The 16,289-nt window shown below is 37.5% G+C and overlaps 1 protein-coding gene across 2 annotated transcripts in view; it reads right to left on the bottom strand.

The window, feature by feature from the left end:
- ITFG1 (integrin alpha FG-GAP repeat containing 1) overlaps positions 1-16,289 on the bottom strand; it is a 266,663-nt gene that overhangs the window by 249,584 nt on the left and 790 nt on the right. For both annotated transcript variants that reach the window (XM_043984576.1, XM_043984577.1), the window contains exons 2-3: positions 13,495-13,567; positions 2,696-2,841 (exon numbers count right to left, since the gene is read on the bottom strand). In XM_043984576.1, coding sequence (XP_043840511.1) covers positions 2,696-2,841; positions 13,495-13,567 — 219 coding nt within the window. The remainder of the gene's footprint in view (positions 1-2,695; positions 2,842-13,494; positions 13,568-16,289) is intronic.

Below are 16,289 nucleotides of genomic sequence, written 5' to 3'. Positions count from 1 at the left end.
TTTTCTCCACAGTTATTTCACTTGGTAATCTTATCAGCTTCCTTTTTCTATGCAGATGACTCCCAGATTTATTTGTCCAGCCCTAACCTTTCTCTTGACTTCTAGTCTCATATTTCCAAATAAAGTAGACATCTCTAACTAGATATTCCATGGACAGCTTAAGTTCAATTTGTTCAAAACTGAGCTAATTTATTCCCCCCGCCCCGACTTTCTCTTTTCCTGTTTTTACTATCAAGGGCACCACCATCCTCCCAGTTGTAACCAAGGCTTACAAACTAGTTATTATCCTCACTCTCTCTCACCTCTGATATTCAATCTGTTGCCAAGTCCTGATGATTCTATCTTCATAACATCTGTTTTATCTACCCTCTTTCTCTCAACTGACATTGCCACCACTCTGATGCAGGATCTCATTACCTTACACACAGACTACTGCAATAACGTACTGGTTGGGTTTCCTGCCACAACTCTCCCTACTCCATTCACCCATCAAATTGATTTTCTTAATGTACAAGTCGGACTATGTCATCCTGCTCGCTCAAAAAATTCCAGTTAATTCCAGTTAAATCCCTGTTAACTTACATGATCAATTTTTTTAAAAAAGTTGTTTGTCATCCAAAGACTTTAATAACCTCCTGCTTACCTTTCCAGACTCTTATACCATTCTCTCCCACCATGTATTCTGCAATCAAGTGGCACTGGCCCCCTTGTTGTTTCTCACACAATACACTCCATTTCCTAACTCTATTTTCATTAACTATCCTCAATGCCTGGAATTTTCTCTGTCTACCTTCTGGCTTCCCTTCACTTTCCAAATCCCAGCTAAAATCCCACCTTCCACATCTGATAGGTAATTTTTCCGTGTTTTTTAAATTTATGATTGACCTTTTATATCTAGGTTATATATCTATTTGATGCTTATGTGTGTATAAGATATTGTTCAGAATTTAATTTCTTCAAAAAAACCATTTCTTCGATACTGTTATCCAATTTTCCCATCAGTTTTTAATCAAACTGCAAGTCCTTATTCCAGTAACTGAGGTCCTTGTGTTTAACTGAACACCAGATTATCTGAATGATTGATCCTTAGTTTTATTTCCTGGATTATTAACCATCTCTCATCCCCAACTATAGGAGTCTCTCTATTATTGTGTCCTGGGCTTTCCTCCTTTGTATGTTCTCTTTTCTAGTGATCTAGTGATCCTTTCTCCTAGTGATCTCATTGACTCTTATCAGTTCATATATTTTTGTGTGGTCATACACACACACACACACACACACACACACACACACACACACACACACGCACATACATATATATCACAAATATATCTTCTCCATATAGATGATGCCCAAATCTCTATATTTAGCCCTAATCTCTCTTCTGAACCCCAGCACTACATGGCTATTTGTACGATATCTACACTTGGATGTCTCATAGATATCTCAAACTCAACATATCTTAAAAAACAAACAAACAAACAAAAACCACCTCATACTCTTTTGCCCCAAATTCTCCAAACTTCCCTATTTTTATTGAGGACCACACCATTCTTATAGCAACCAAGTTTCACAACCTCAAAGTTATACTTGACTTTTTATTCTCTTTAACTCCTGATTTCCAATCATTTTTGTTTGTAAATTTTTGTAAATTATACCTCTAAACCTCCCCTATTTGACTACCCCTGATCTCAGGGGCTTCATTATCTATTGCCCAGACCATACAAAAGACTCCTGAGTGGTTTCCCTTCTTTTAGTCTCTTCTTTCCCCATTCCATCTTCCATGTATATGCCAAAATAGTTTTCCTAAGGGACTGGTCTGACCATGACACTCTTCAAGGCCTTTCATAAGAAAGCTCTGGTCTATCTTTCTAGACTTATTTCACATTGTTGTTCTTAGACTTCATGTTCCAAACACTGTTGCACAAACTCAGCTCTCTATGTCCCATTTTCTGTGCTTTTGCAAAGGCCGTTTCCCATGCAGAGAATGTTTCTTCAATTCTCTAGCTTCATTTAAGCTCAGTTTAAATGTCACCTTATTGAGAATCCTTTTCTGACCCCTTTGATTCTCTAGTTGTTAGTATGCTCTCATTCCTCAAATTGTTTTGTATTTATTTATCTGTTTAGATTTTGAATCTCACAGGAGAATATAAGCTCTTTAAGGGTAAGAATTGCTTTTTAAATTTTTGCCTGAGTACTTTGAGAACCTGGCTTAGTGTCTTGTCCCTAATAGAGATTAATAAATGTTTACTGAATCAAATTGAATTAACTTATCTGTATATAATACAAAACTTATTCTAAATACAGTTTTTTTTAATCTGACTATATTCTACCCTCATAGTCTTCTTTTTCCTCTGGAGTCCAGATTACATTAAAAAGAGAGAGAGAAAGAGAGAGAGAGAGAGAGAGAGAGAGAGAGAGAGAGAGAGAGAGAGAGAGAGAGAGAGACTTCTGTAGGTTCAATCACTTGTCACTTTAGCCAGAAAAATATCATGAACATTGAATGAGAAATAAAAGTAGTAATAGCTATTTAAATTGTACATACAAAACTAACGACAACTACAGAACTATATATCTATGAACTGAGATTAGAATCATACTTCTGTTACATTCAAGTTAAAGATAGCTGGAATATTGCTTACTTCAATATCCACTGACAAATTAAAGAGCTAATATGTGGTATAAATGTACTTACTTAATGTTTGATTTTGTCCCCAGAAGATAACAACTAACAATTCATTATTGGCATGATTTTTGGGAAGATATGTTAAGAGGACATCCATTTGTGAATCTCCATCATAGTCACCAGGAACTACACTTGTTATCAATGAACTTTGATTCCTAAAAAAGGATTTAAAAAATTTTTGTTAAGACATATTATGGAAGAAAGCATTTATATTTACCTTATTTTGAAGTATACTATCCATGCAAAATGCATGATTTGAGAGGGAAAGTAGTGAGTTATAAGGCTAGAAAGATTTGTTGGAACCACTTCTTGAATCACCTTGAATGTTATATTTAGGAAAAAGAATTTTATTCTATACATAATAAGGAGTCCCTGAAGGTTTCTAAGTAGGGGAGTGATGTGATCACAGCTGCACTTTGGGAAAATTAAGTAAGAGAGAGAGAAGATAATAAAACACTCCATTCTTTGGGTAAAAAGAGGTGGAAGAGACTACGGGGGTAGAATGTTATATATATATATATATATTTTATATATATATTTCATATATATATATGAAATACCAGATACATTCACTTTGCTCAGGTGTTATTTATTTATTTGTTACACCAAAAAACTCAATGTTTGATGAGGGATTGGAAAATTACTATAATGTAAAAAATAAAAAGCATCAATATAAACAGTAAAAAAATGAAAATGAAAATTAACTTAGTAGCAGTGTGTATGGTAGACTGGAAGGGCAATTAACAAGAGATAGAAAGACCATATAAACAGGGTATAATGATAATACAGACAAGAGGAAATGAGAACTTAAACTAGGAAAATAAAAGGAAATGTAAATGAAGGGATGGAGGTGAAATGCAAACAACAGTGAAGAAATTATGTGTGAGAGAATACCAAAAAGGAAGGGGTAGGATCTACTCAGGTTTCAAACCTAAGTTGATGGGAAGATCTCAATGGCACTAATTGAGATATGGCAGATAGGAGAAAGGGAAACTTTTTTTTGGGGGGGGGTGAGGGGAGAATAACAAGAAATTTGATTTTGGACAAAATTTCAGAAAAATAACAGCACATATATGTGGAAACAGTAAGCAGGTGGAAAAGTGGGAAGAGAGAAGATGGCACTAGAGATTTAGACCAGAGTTTTCCACAAAGTCATAGTAGATGAAAATGTCAACATAAATTCTGAGTAAAGGGAGAAAAGAAAAGTAAATTAAGGACAAAATCATAGAAAATAGTCACATTTAGGCACTGGGTAACAAATGGGAGACCTAGCAAAGGAAACAGAGAAGGAACTGCCAGAGAGGTAGTAGGGAGAGTTTAGGAAACAAACAGGAATATATATGGAGTGTTTCAGAAGCTGAGCATTTCAAGGAGTGATGATTATAGTAAAACAAATAATGAAATTTACTGAGAAAAAGTACTAAAAAAAAAAAGCCACTGAAATTTGACAATTAGGAGATCAATGATAATCTTTCATTAAATGTAGTCTTTAAAAAAGCCAAATAGTACAAAGAAGAATGAAGAGGCAATGTTTTAATAATGATGATAATAATAAGATATTTGATTAATTATAGTATTTTAGGATTTACAAAGTGTTTTCCTCACAATAACCCTATGAATTGAATCAGGTAGTACAAGTATTAATATTTCTTTTTTAACAGAAAGGAAATGGAGACAGAGAGGTTAAATGGTTTGCCCAGAATTACACAGCCAGTTAAGTGGCAGAGGTTGGATTCATGCTCAGTGATATGCTAGTAAATGTTAAACAGTTTACCCATACAGGGCTTAAGAGTATTTATACTCTACCATTTTTAGACAAAACTCCTCCCACTGCACCCATCAATATTATCATTATTGCTTATGACTTCACATTGTGGCAATAGAAAATCCATCAAAAGATTTAGAATCAGCCAAGCCTAGCTGGTACACAATTCTGCCACTTAGTCAACTTTGAGTGTTATCAAGATTTTGCTTTACTTCTTATTCTACCAGTACTGATTGGTCCAGGGCAACTCCAGAGCGGCTATTTTGGGAGTTCTTCTCTTTGCCCTGATTGGTCCATCCTAACCATAGATACACCTTTAAAGGTTTAAAGGAGAATGATTAATGTACGAAAAGACAAAGCAGTTATAGTCTATTCTATATGAGAGCATTTACAGTCTATCCTGTATGAGGGGAAAGACTGATTCAAGCCTATATCTAAGGGGTAGGGAAAATCTCACTCATAGGTATAAATGCTCAGACTAAAAATTTAATATTTAGCTTTTAAGAACTGGTATGAGCTGGCTCCAGTACACCATGCTTATGGGAAAAAATGGTATGACAGCTTGATGGAGTAGCAGGATCAAAGGGAAGGCTTTTAGGGGATGGAGACTTGGGTTGGCCTGTAGGTGAAAGTGAAGGAGCTATTGTAAATAAGAGACTGAAGATGAGAGGATAAGACTAGAGGTAAAGATGGAGAAGTTATTCTTGTAAAGGTTAAGGGATATTTTTTCCCTCTGACAAAAAAGGGAAGGAGAGAATGAATAAAAATGCTTCCTCTTCATTTTAAAGTTTTTATTTAACTTAACACTGTATTTGACCTCTTAGTCAAATAAGAGGCAAACTCAACAATGGAAAACAGGGATATGGGGGTTGAGGGCATGATGAAGACAATGCGAATAATTTCCAAGATATTATGTGGGTCATTTTTTTTTATGACAACTGAGATTTTTAAAACACATTTTCCTTTTCTGGGGTAAAAGGAAAACCTAGTATTTATAAAAGTTGAATTGATTTCATTAAGATATATATGTACACATATTTATACATATCCATACATATCTACATATCTACATGTACATATGAAATAGGGTTCTCAATTAATTTTGGCAGTTCAGTCCCTTAATTTCCCCTTATAAGACATCTACTTTTAAACACAATGAACTAGAATAAATGCTTACATATATGATACAGTGTGGTTAGCCCAGGTCCTTTCCCTCATAGAAAACAAGTAGACTATGAAGACAGAAAAAAACTAGAATGGTATTCATAGGTATAACACATGACACTGAAGGACCTCTCCCAGCCCATGTTTGTCCTTATCTAGTTCAGTCAAAGGTGTGGTGCCTAGGGTGCATGCATCTCTAAAAAGGTTTCAGTTCCCTTTGTCTAACTCATTATATAATTTCATAGACCCTATTCTACTAGAGCTATATGAGTCAGTCTGCATTTCTCAGTAGGGTTGATTTCCAGAGTTAGAGAATACAAAAATGAATAAAGCATTTGTTAAACACTTACTATGTACAAAGTAGTGTGCTAAATGCTGGGGATACAAACAAAAAGTAACAATACCAGTGAGCTCCACCTTGGATCACTGCCTAGTCATGGCAGAGGGTCTTGTTAGCTCAATGAAACTATGAGGTATGCCACTTAAGGTTGTCCAATCAGACAGATCACAGTGGAGAGTTCTGACAAAAGGTGATCCACTGGAGAAGGAAATAGCAAAGCATTCATCTTTGCCCATAGACAATACTAAAATGATAAAAGAGATGACATTGGAAGAGGAGCACTTAAGGTCATGCCAAGGGGAAGAGTGGAGGACAACTACAAATAGCTTCAGTACTAATGAAGCAGCTGGGCCAAAACTGAAAGGCAGCTCATCTGAGGATACAACTGATAATGAAAGTAAAGCTCAATGCTGTAAAGATCAGTATTTCATAGGAACCTGGAATGTAAGATCTATGAACCAAGACAAGCAAGATGTGGTCAAATAGGAGATGGAAAGATTAAGCAGCATCATATTGGGTGTCAGTGAACTTAAATGGATGGGAATGGGTGAATTTAATTAATTCAGATTATATATGTATGTATGTAAATACTTCTGTAGACAAGAATCTTTGAAGAAATGGAGTATCCCTCATAGACAATAAAAGGGTGAGAAAAGCAGTATTGGGGTATCATCTCAAAAATGACAGAATGATATCTGTTCAAATGTAAGGCATACCATTCAACATCACAATAATACAAATATATGCTTCAGCCACTGATACTGAAGAGGCCAAAGTTAATCAGTTCTATGATGACCTACAACATCTTCTAGAAATAACACCCCCCCAAAAGATGTCACATTCATCATAGGGAATTGGAATGCTAAAGTAGTAAATCAAAAGATAAATGGAATAAAAGGCAAATTTGGCCTTGGAGTGCAAAATGAAACAGGGTAAGACTAACAGAAATTTGTCAAGATAACTCACTGGTCACAGAAAATACTCCTTTTCAACAATCCAAAAGTCAATTCTTCACATAGACATCAGAAGATGATCAATAAAGAAATCAGAATGATTCTTTACTTTGCAGCCAAAGGTGGAGAAGCTCTATATGGTCACTTAAAACAAGACCTGGAGCTCACTGTGGCTCAGATCATGAGCTTCTTACTGCAAAATGCATACTTAAATTGAAGAAGTGGGGAAAAGCCTCAGACCATATAGGTATGACCTAAATAACATTCCTTAGGAATATGAAGTGGAAGTGATAAATAAGGGATTAGATTTGGTAGATAGAGTGCCTGAAGAACTATGGACAGAAGTTTACAATACTGCACAAGAGGCAGCAACAAAAAACATTGCAAAGAAAAAGAACAAGAAAGCAAAATGTCTGTCTGATGAGGCTTTACAAATAGCTGAAGAAAGAGGGAAAGCAAAAGGAAAAGGAGAAAGGGAAATATATAACCAACTGAATGCCAAATGAATCCCCAGAGAATAAATAGCAAGGAGAGATAAGTTTTCTAAAATGAACAATGCAAAGAAATAGAAGAAAACAACAGAATGGAAAAAGACATCTCATCAAGAAAATTAGAGATATCAAGGAAACGTTTCATCAAAAATGGGAACGATAAAAGACAGAAATGGTAGGGACTTAGACGTAGAAGAGATTAAAAAGAGGTGGCAAGAATATACAGAACTAGGGGGCAGCTAGGTGGTGCAGTGGATAAAGCACTGGCCCTGGATTCAGGAGGACCTGAGTTCAAATCTGGCCTCAAACACTTGACACTTACTAGCTGTGTGACCCTGGGCAAGTCACTTAACCCTCATTGTCCTGCCCTCCCCCCCGCCCCCAAAGATAGAAGAATATACAGAACTATACAAGAGAGATTTTAATGTTACCACTAATGACAATAGGATGGTTACTGATCTAGAACCAGACATCTTAGAGGATGAAGTCAAGTGGGCCTAAGGAAGCATTGCTAACAAGAGGCTAGTGGAGGTGATAGAATTCCAGCTGAGCTATTTAAAATCCTAAAAGATGATGCTTTTAAAGTGCTGCATTAAATATGCCAGGAAATTTGGAAAACTCAATAGTAGCCACTGGATTGGAAAAGATCAGTTCATGTCCCAGTCCTAAAGAAGGGTAATGATAAAGAAATGTTCAAATTACCAAACACATATGCTCATTTCACATGCCAGCAAATTATGCTTAAGATTCTGCAAGCTAGGCTTCAGCAATATGTGAACCAAGCATTACCAGAAGTGCAAGATGGTTTTTGAAGAGGCAGAGGAACTACAGACTAAATTGCCAAACTTCTTAGATTATGGAAAAAGTAAAAGAATTCCAGAAAAAAAAATCTACTTCTTCTTCATTGAATATACTAAATAAAAAATTTGACTATGTGGATCACAACAAAATGTAGCAAGTCCTCAAAGAGAGGGGAATACCAGATCATCTTATTTGTCTCCTGAGGTACATGGCCCAAGAAACAACAGTTAGAACCAAACATGGAACATGGATGGGGTCATAAAGAGTCAGACACAACTCAACAACAACTACAACAACAGCAACGAATTAACTGGAAGTTGAATACCGAAGCTTAAATGTTTTGGCCACATAAGGAGAAGACAGGACTCATTGGAAAAGATGTTGGTAAAGATTGAAGGCAAAAGGAAAAAGGGATGGCAGAGGATATGATGAATATATAGTGTCATGGAAACAATGAACATGAACTTAAGACTTTGAGAGATAGTGGAGGATAGAAGGGCCTGGCATGTTATAGTCCACTGGGTCACAAAGAGTTGGACACAAATGAACACCACCACCAGTGAGCTCTCATGGAGCTCACATTCTAATGAGGAAGAGAACATATAGAGAAGGTTCCAGCTGCAAGTCAGATGGAAACGAATCATAGTCATTATGGTGCAGTAACAAAGCACATTTTGATGCCTCTTTAAAGTCATTTCTGCTGATAAAATCCTATCAATTTCTGATGTTGAATCATTTAATGGTGCCAAGGACTCTGGAAGCAATAATTTTTTCCCCCCACCTTTAGTAGCTGTAGCTGTAGCACATGTAGGAGCAGTTGTAATGTTGCATCTAACCAGAGGTCGATTCCCAAGATGATAACTGAATTCACTAGGCTGAAAGCATTGCCATTACTGAGGCTCTTGGGTTCAAAGTCTTGGAGTATTTCTATCAGGGAAGGGGAGGTCATTATTAAATTGGGGAGCCAATTATTAAGTTTTCATTGTGAGCACCTGTGCCTCATAAATTGGCAATGCTGCAAATTAGGCCTTGATTTATTGCTTTGTTGACTGTCTAGATTTAAGAAAGCGATGGAGAAAATGTTAATAATGCAGATTAAACTTGACCTGAGAGGAGATGGTGGTCAAGGTGGTAGTATTAGTTTGATCTGCCTGGTACATGCTGTTTCCTCTCTCTCCCTCCTTTGCCGTTTCAGACAGGATGGCTTGCCTGTCCTGTGAGTGGCAATTGACAGGCAGTTGATGGGGATGGTGGGTTCCTTCTTCATAGGAGTCACCTCCCCCTACATGATGGCTGGGAGAGTTGGGTTAAAAGTAGAACTAGTCTTGGGGCATGATTCCAGTCTCAGGTTCTTGTGTCCATCAGCTTGTCTGTGGCAGTTGTTGCTGGTGGTGATGAGGAAGGTGGCCCCCTTCTCCACAAGGGTTTCTTCATTCAATGATAGCTGTGGGGGCTGGGCTAGAAGCAAGTCTGGTAGTTTGGGGAACCCAACTATTCCCAAGGCTCTTGAGTACAGGGCCCAGTTGTCTCTTTTAGGCACCAAGAAAAGATGGTGTTGAAGGTGGTGGTAGTGGTGGTTTGCTTTGCCTGACACGTAATGCCTCCTGTCTCTCTGCCAGGATGCTCTGCTGCTTCAGCTAGTCTGGCATGCCTATGTGGCTTCCTCCCTCTCCCCACCAATTTAAAAAAAGTTTTAATCAATCAACAGACCTATGCACTCTTTTTAACTAATTCCCCTCCATCATTTCTTTCATTACTATCCTTTCTCCTTCCCCACACAGAATAGAAAATTCCCTTTAAACCAATTAATACCTAACATTAAATTTTCACCATACAAAGCCAACGAGGTTTTCAACTTTTCCCCAGTTTCAACTGGATTCAATAAAATAAGCAATTGAAGGGGGAAAAGCCCCAGAAAATGCTTTCTGATTCAACTCTATTGAACAAGCATTTAAGATCCTACTAGTTAGCCATGAAATAACCATTATTAGCCATAGTAAGGTCTGTTATAAAACAAACAAACAAACAAAAAAACCAGTCCCTATCCTCTAGAGACTTGTACCTATGGTAGTGACAAAACACATATCTGAAACTCTTGAAAGCACTAATAATAATACTAGTACCTTACACTTACCTAGCAATTATGCTTTTTAATAATCAGTCAGAAAAGCACGAATTTATTAAGTACTTAACTTCATTTCAGACACTATCTAGGCAATGGAGTAAATAAACGAGAATAGCTTTTCCCCATCAATTTAGTTTATACCACGAATTTTGGCATTTACCCATAAAATCTTATTTATCTAGTCAACTTATGGAAGTACGAACTATTCCCCTATGTAGATCTGATATAATCTATCTTCTATTCCTTTTCTATTTTGTCCAGTGTTAATACAATAAAATGATCAATAAATGCATGCTGAATTAAACACTTCATCCTTGGCCAGCCTTTCCAATACTGAGTGTACGATCTCTCAAGCCTCCTGACATACTAGGCTAGGCATAGTAGGCATACTCCTTTTCCCTCTTCCCCACCTCTGAATTCTCAGCAATCATTCTTACTTAGAGGTTTACACTTACTAGATCATTCTAACCAAATCCTGGTCGCTACCATCTAATGGACTTCAGTCATTACCCCTTCTTTCTCAAGAAGTTCAGTATTTAGCTCATGGTCTTTTCTTTCCCCGCTCCTGCCCTTACGCTTGGAGCTTTCAACCCACACCCTAACATCCCCTCAAATACTCCAACCTCCCATGTCATTAATTTCCTTAGTTCCAAAAATCTACACTTTCATTACACCTAAGCTATACACAGGCATAACTGTGATGTTGATCTTTACTGTGAGCTCTGTATTTTATCCTCTCCTCTCAAAACTTCTTGACATTGTGCCTTCTTATCTCTTTCCTGACTCCAATCTTTGGTAAAAAGTTGATCTTTCTTCTTGCCAAGGTGAACTTCTCTACATGTATCCTATATCTCATCCCCTTTCACCTTCCAAAGCAAGTTGTCCCTATGACCATTTGCTTTCTTTAATCTTCAGTCTTTCCTTATGTAAGGGTTTCTTTCTTGCCATCTTCCTTCACATTCTGAAAACAGCAAAAACCAAAACTCCCACTTATACCCTAAAATCTTCTCAAGCTACAGTCCCATATCTCTACTTCATTTCAAAGCCAAACTAGAGAAAGTTATCTGCACCTTTTCCCTCCACTTCCTTTCCTCTCCTCTCACTCACATTTCAGTCCTTTGTAGTCTGGCTTCCTACATCATCATTCAACTGAAAACTCAAAAATTACTGATGACCTCTTAATTGCCAGAGTTGATGGTCTTTTCTCATTTTTTTTTAACCTCTGTACAGAATTCAATACTATCAAAGACTCTTTTCATGGTTCCCCTCTCCAACATTTTTTGGTTGTTTTTGAAACATTTTTTCTCTCTTGATTCCTCTGAGAACTCTTCAGTATCATTCAGTAGCTCATCTTTTATTACCTGCTCTCTAACTGTGACTATAACCTAAGTCTCTATTCTGAGCCCTCTATTCCTCTCTCTTGGTGAGCTCATCAGCTCCCATATCTTTATGTAGCTAACTCAGACGTACATATCCAGCCACAATCTCACTCCTGAGCACTTTGTATACAATTCCACTTGCCTACTATGCATTTCAAACTGTATGTCTTGTAGGCACCTCACATTCCCAAAACAGAACTTAAATCTTCCCCATCCTCTGAACTTGTTTTAAGGACAGCAACATCCTTCTAATCATCCAGGTTTGTAACGCTGTCATTGACCTTGACTCCTCTTTCCTCCTCATGGCAAAATCTAATCAGTTGCCAAATGTTGTCATTTCCACTTTCCCTAGTCTCCTGCATCCATACATTATCTCCCTACTTATGTGGTTACTACCCTAGTCTTTATCTTCATCATCTCTGGCTTGGATTATTGAACTGTCTTTGTCTTTTTTTTTTTTTTGGTGAGGCAAGTGGGGTTAAGTAACTTGCCCAGGGTCACATAGCTAGTAAGTGTTAAATGTCTGAGGCTGGATTTGAACTCAAGTCCTCCTGACTCCAGGGCCGGTGCTCTATCCACTGTGCCACCTAGCAGCCCCTTATTGAAATGCTTCTTAATTAGCTTCTTGGGCTCAAGGTGTTCGTTGAATTATTTTCTTCCTGATATTTTTAGTAGTTTTAATTGTTTTTTCTTTGTAGTTGCTTTTTGTTCACTTTCTTATTCCTCTTTTGATAGTGCATTTACTCTTGGGGGCTGGATATTAAAGCTATTTTTGTCTTACATTAGGAAATCCACTTTTCATTGGTCCTGCCCCAACTAACTTCTATGAGGGACTGGTCTGGGTCCAGCTGGATTCCTTTAACCTTTCCTTCAGACAAGGTATAACATCACACAATAGTCCCCTACCCAATCATGTGTTCTTTAGTTCTATGGCAGGGATGAGAGTTTGCTACTTTTTGCAGGATATGGGGAAGGGTGGATTGTATGTTCTGGGCAGAGCTTCTGCTGTCTTAGGGTTCCCTAACCTAGAGGCTGCTCAAGATAGTACACTGTCCCCCTGCTTATTTATCTCACACTCCTCTGTATATGGCTATACAGAGCTTGTTGAGGTAGAATGCTGGGGGTAAAGGTGTGCTGAGAAAGACTTCATCAGGAGAAAAACTCCTGAGTGAGCCCTAGAGTACAAGCAGGTGGGCCAGTCTGGGTGTCCGACTGTAATATGGAGGCTGGTAAAGGACAGTAGTTGATTTAGTGCTGTGTTTTATTCATAAGGCTGTTACTGTTTTAAGATTTTTGTTTCCTTGTCCTATGGAGATAGATGTAATTGTTCTATCTCTGGCTCATAATTCCTCTTTTGGGTCTTTTTTGAGAGTTAATAGGTAATGGAGAAAATGTCTAGTCTCTATTTTGTTGATCATATAACCTGCCAATTTATATAGGAAGCTCTTCCTAATTCCCTGGATTGTTAGTGCTTGTTTTCTCTTCAAATTATCTTGCATTTATTTATCTGTGTAAAAGGTGTATCTTCCCAGTAGAATGTAAGTTCTACTGCTTTCATTGTTTTTATATCCCCAGCACCTTGCCCATGATAGGAGGATTTAAAAACAGAATGAATCCCCAAATAAGTATGATACTGAAAGCTTAATTTGAATTTTGTTCTCAATGTCAACTTAAAAACTCAGAATCCAAGTCAGACAAAAAACACATACAGAACACAGTTCAACCAATTACTTCCCATTCATCAGTCTATAAGCAAATAACATTTTACAGCAAGAAAAATACATACTTACTTCATGGATAGTGTTACTTTGGGTTTAAAATAGGGTTCCTTCTGGTCTGCCAGGAATATGATTAAATCATTTCCTAAAAGAAGTAAGAATCGTGTTAGAGAAGCCTTGAACAAATGTAATTGGGTAGCAAATCATATTAATGGTTGGCTGTGGAATTTGTACAAAAAAAATTTTTAAGGCACTATTTTCTGGAAATGGAATTTCTGAATTCCCTTTCCTCTTCAGATTTATTCCATCTTATGTACACATCCAGGGATATTTAAAACCAACGTGCCACTCTAATGGGATAGGGATTCCTATAAAATACCCCAGTGCTTGTTTATTTATTTTATTATTTATTTATTTTTGCAAGGCAATGAGGGTTAAGTGACTTGGCCCAGGGTCACACAGCTAGTGTTAAGTATCTAAGGCTGCATTTGAACTCAGGTCCTCCTGAATCCAGGGCAGGTGCTTCATCTATTGCACCACCCAGCTACTCCCACTTGTTTAATTCTCAAAGCAAGAGACAAATGGGGAGGAAGAACCACAGAAGCAGATATAAACACGATATTAACAGAAGAAGATAGCTTCAATCAGGAGCCAGCACAGCTCATTTTAAAAGAACAAATTAATTAAAACTCATTATTATGCTGCTGTATTATAGGGTCAAATCTTTCCCTTAAAACATAGGAATAAAAATTGATTGATAAAACATTACAAATCATATCTTAAACCTGTCTTCTAGAACAGAGTTGTAAGGGGGTTCGATTGTATTTGATTAGTAGTAAGATTGTTGTTAAGTATTTGCTCAAAAACAACAAAAAAAAGACTTATCTAAACTACTTGAACACTGGTACTTTACCTACAACTTCTCTTTTTCCCCTTATAGTAGTGAAATGTAGCAATGAAGTAGGGAGAGCTGAGCTCACATCCTGCCTGATATGTACTAGCTATGTGGTCATGGACAAATCACCACCTCTCTCAATGTCAAATTTAAATTTCTCAGAATATGTTACATATAAGTTGACATATACATTGGTGGACAGAGTTTCTATGCTGTAGTTACCTCACCGTAATGAAGTCATACCTGGAACTAAAAACTACTTAATATGGTACAGGGCACCAAAAAAAAAAAAAAAAAGGACACAACTGACAGACTGATATTTTTAAAACTTTAATTGCTTTACATTCTTATGTTAATTGACCCACGATACCTTGTAAAGCAAACCTTTTTTTTTTCTTTAATTACATAAGATGGCTAACAATTTTTCTCCTTCCTATAAGAAGCAGAGCCAAAGGGAAAATGCCTGGAGTTTGAGAAAGACTGGAGTGCCACTGAGGGTCATCAAAAACCTTACTTTGACTTGTCATTTCAAATGTTAGCCTTTGGATCAAGCCAATTTCTCCCTTTTTAAATCTTGAATTAAAATACTCCTTATGCTGATAAATTGTCTATCTTCAAGATTTAGAAGGATTCTGATTAGACAGTTGAAGATCTATCTATGTTTCTTAGGAGTGAGTAAAATCAGGATCCAAGGGAAGGTGAGAGTCAAGGAAGGAACACTAGGTAAGTAAGGCTAGGGATGTTCAATAGACTGTGGACCAAATCTTTGGGGGATCTGAGTATGAAGAAAACATCAAGCTGTGAGGGTCTATGGTCAAGGAAAATAATTGTTGGGGGTTAACTCCAAGGAAGAAATGGGCATAGCTGGGACAGCTGAGGGAAAAGCTGTTGTGTTTCACAGGAATGAGGTTGTTTTGTATTCTTAAGAGTGTCAGGAAGGGAGCAAAGGATCTTGAATATGAAAATAGGAATATTATTAAAATCTTATAATATGAATGCTGGAAGATTATATACCGCAATATCCTTACTTTACAGAGGAGGAAACTATGGCTTCCACAAATGACTTGCCCAAGGTAACATAGCAAGTTAGTAACCAATAACCAAACACCAATAACAGGACCAGAACTAGAACATAAGAAGCCTTATGAACGTGCTTCACTAAAACAAATTGCTTTATCTTAGAGTTCCCTAGAATAAAGGGAAGAAAACTTTTGGAAAGTCCGGAGCATTCAACTAGTTAGGGGGCCAGGAAAGGCAACTGTTATAGTTTTGAAGATGGGGATATTGATAGAAAAGAGAGTTGTTAGCATCCATGAACATGGATGTCTGTATTCTCATGGAAGTATATATTGAAAGGTCTTTAAGGGAAGAAGAGGAAACTTAGAGTTTGGAGAAAAAGGGAACAAAGGAAGCAGGAGCTATTACAGCCATTAGAAGTATTTTATATATTGAGTGGAAGTAGTATGTTAAGAGATGCCAGAGCTCCACAGGTTTGAGGCAGTGGGGAAGAAAAATAAATTGTAAGAACACTGAAAACTGGAGGGGGGGAGGGACTCATGAGGAAAATGGGCTTTTAGGGCCTTAGAGAACAGGGTTGAGAGAAGGGTTGTCAAGGGCCCTGGTTATTGCTGGACAGTGGGTTGGGGGAGGGAGACAAAGAAGGCAGTTAGGATCTTAGGACAGAGGAGACATTAAGGCTCTTAGCATAGGCCTAGGGATGAAGAGATGGTGCTATTAAGAATCCTGAGGAGAGACTGGGGAAAAAAGAAGCTGTCAGAGCTAAGGTTGAGAACAGGAAAGAAGAGAGAACAGAGAGAAGGGCTGGGAGTGGGGTGCTGAGAATGGGGAGGCTGTTAAGGCCTCTATCAGAAGGACTGGGATTGTAGGGTTAGGCAGTGGGGTACTCAGGCTCAGAATAGATATAGGGGTTGCTCTGGGGATGGCGAGAGGTCTTTCTGGAGAATGAAGCTGA

Source organism: Dromiciops gliroides, chromosome 2 (assembly GCF_019393635.1).
Source record: "Dromiciops gliroides isolate mDroGli1 chromosome 2, mDroGli1.pri, whole genome shotgun sequence".
Taxonomy (NCBI): domain Eukaryota; kingdom Metazoa; phylum Chordata; class Mammalia; order Microbiotheria; family Microbiotheriidae; genus Dromiciops; species Dromiciops gliroides.
Note: the sequence above shows the minus strand (reverse complement) of the source record. Positions and strands in the feature narration are given on the sequence as shown.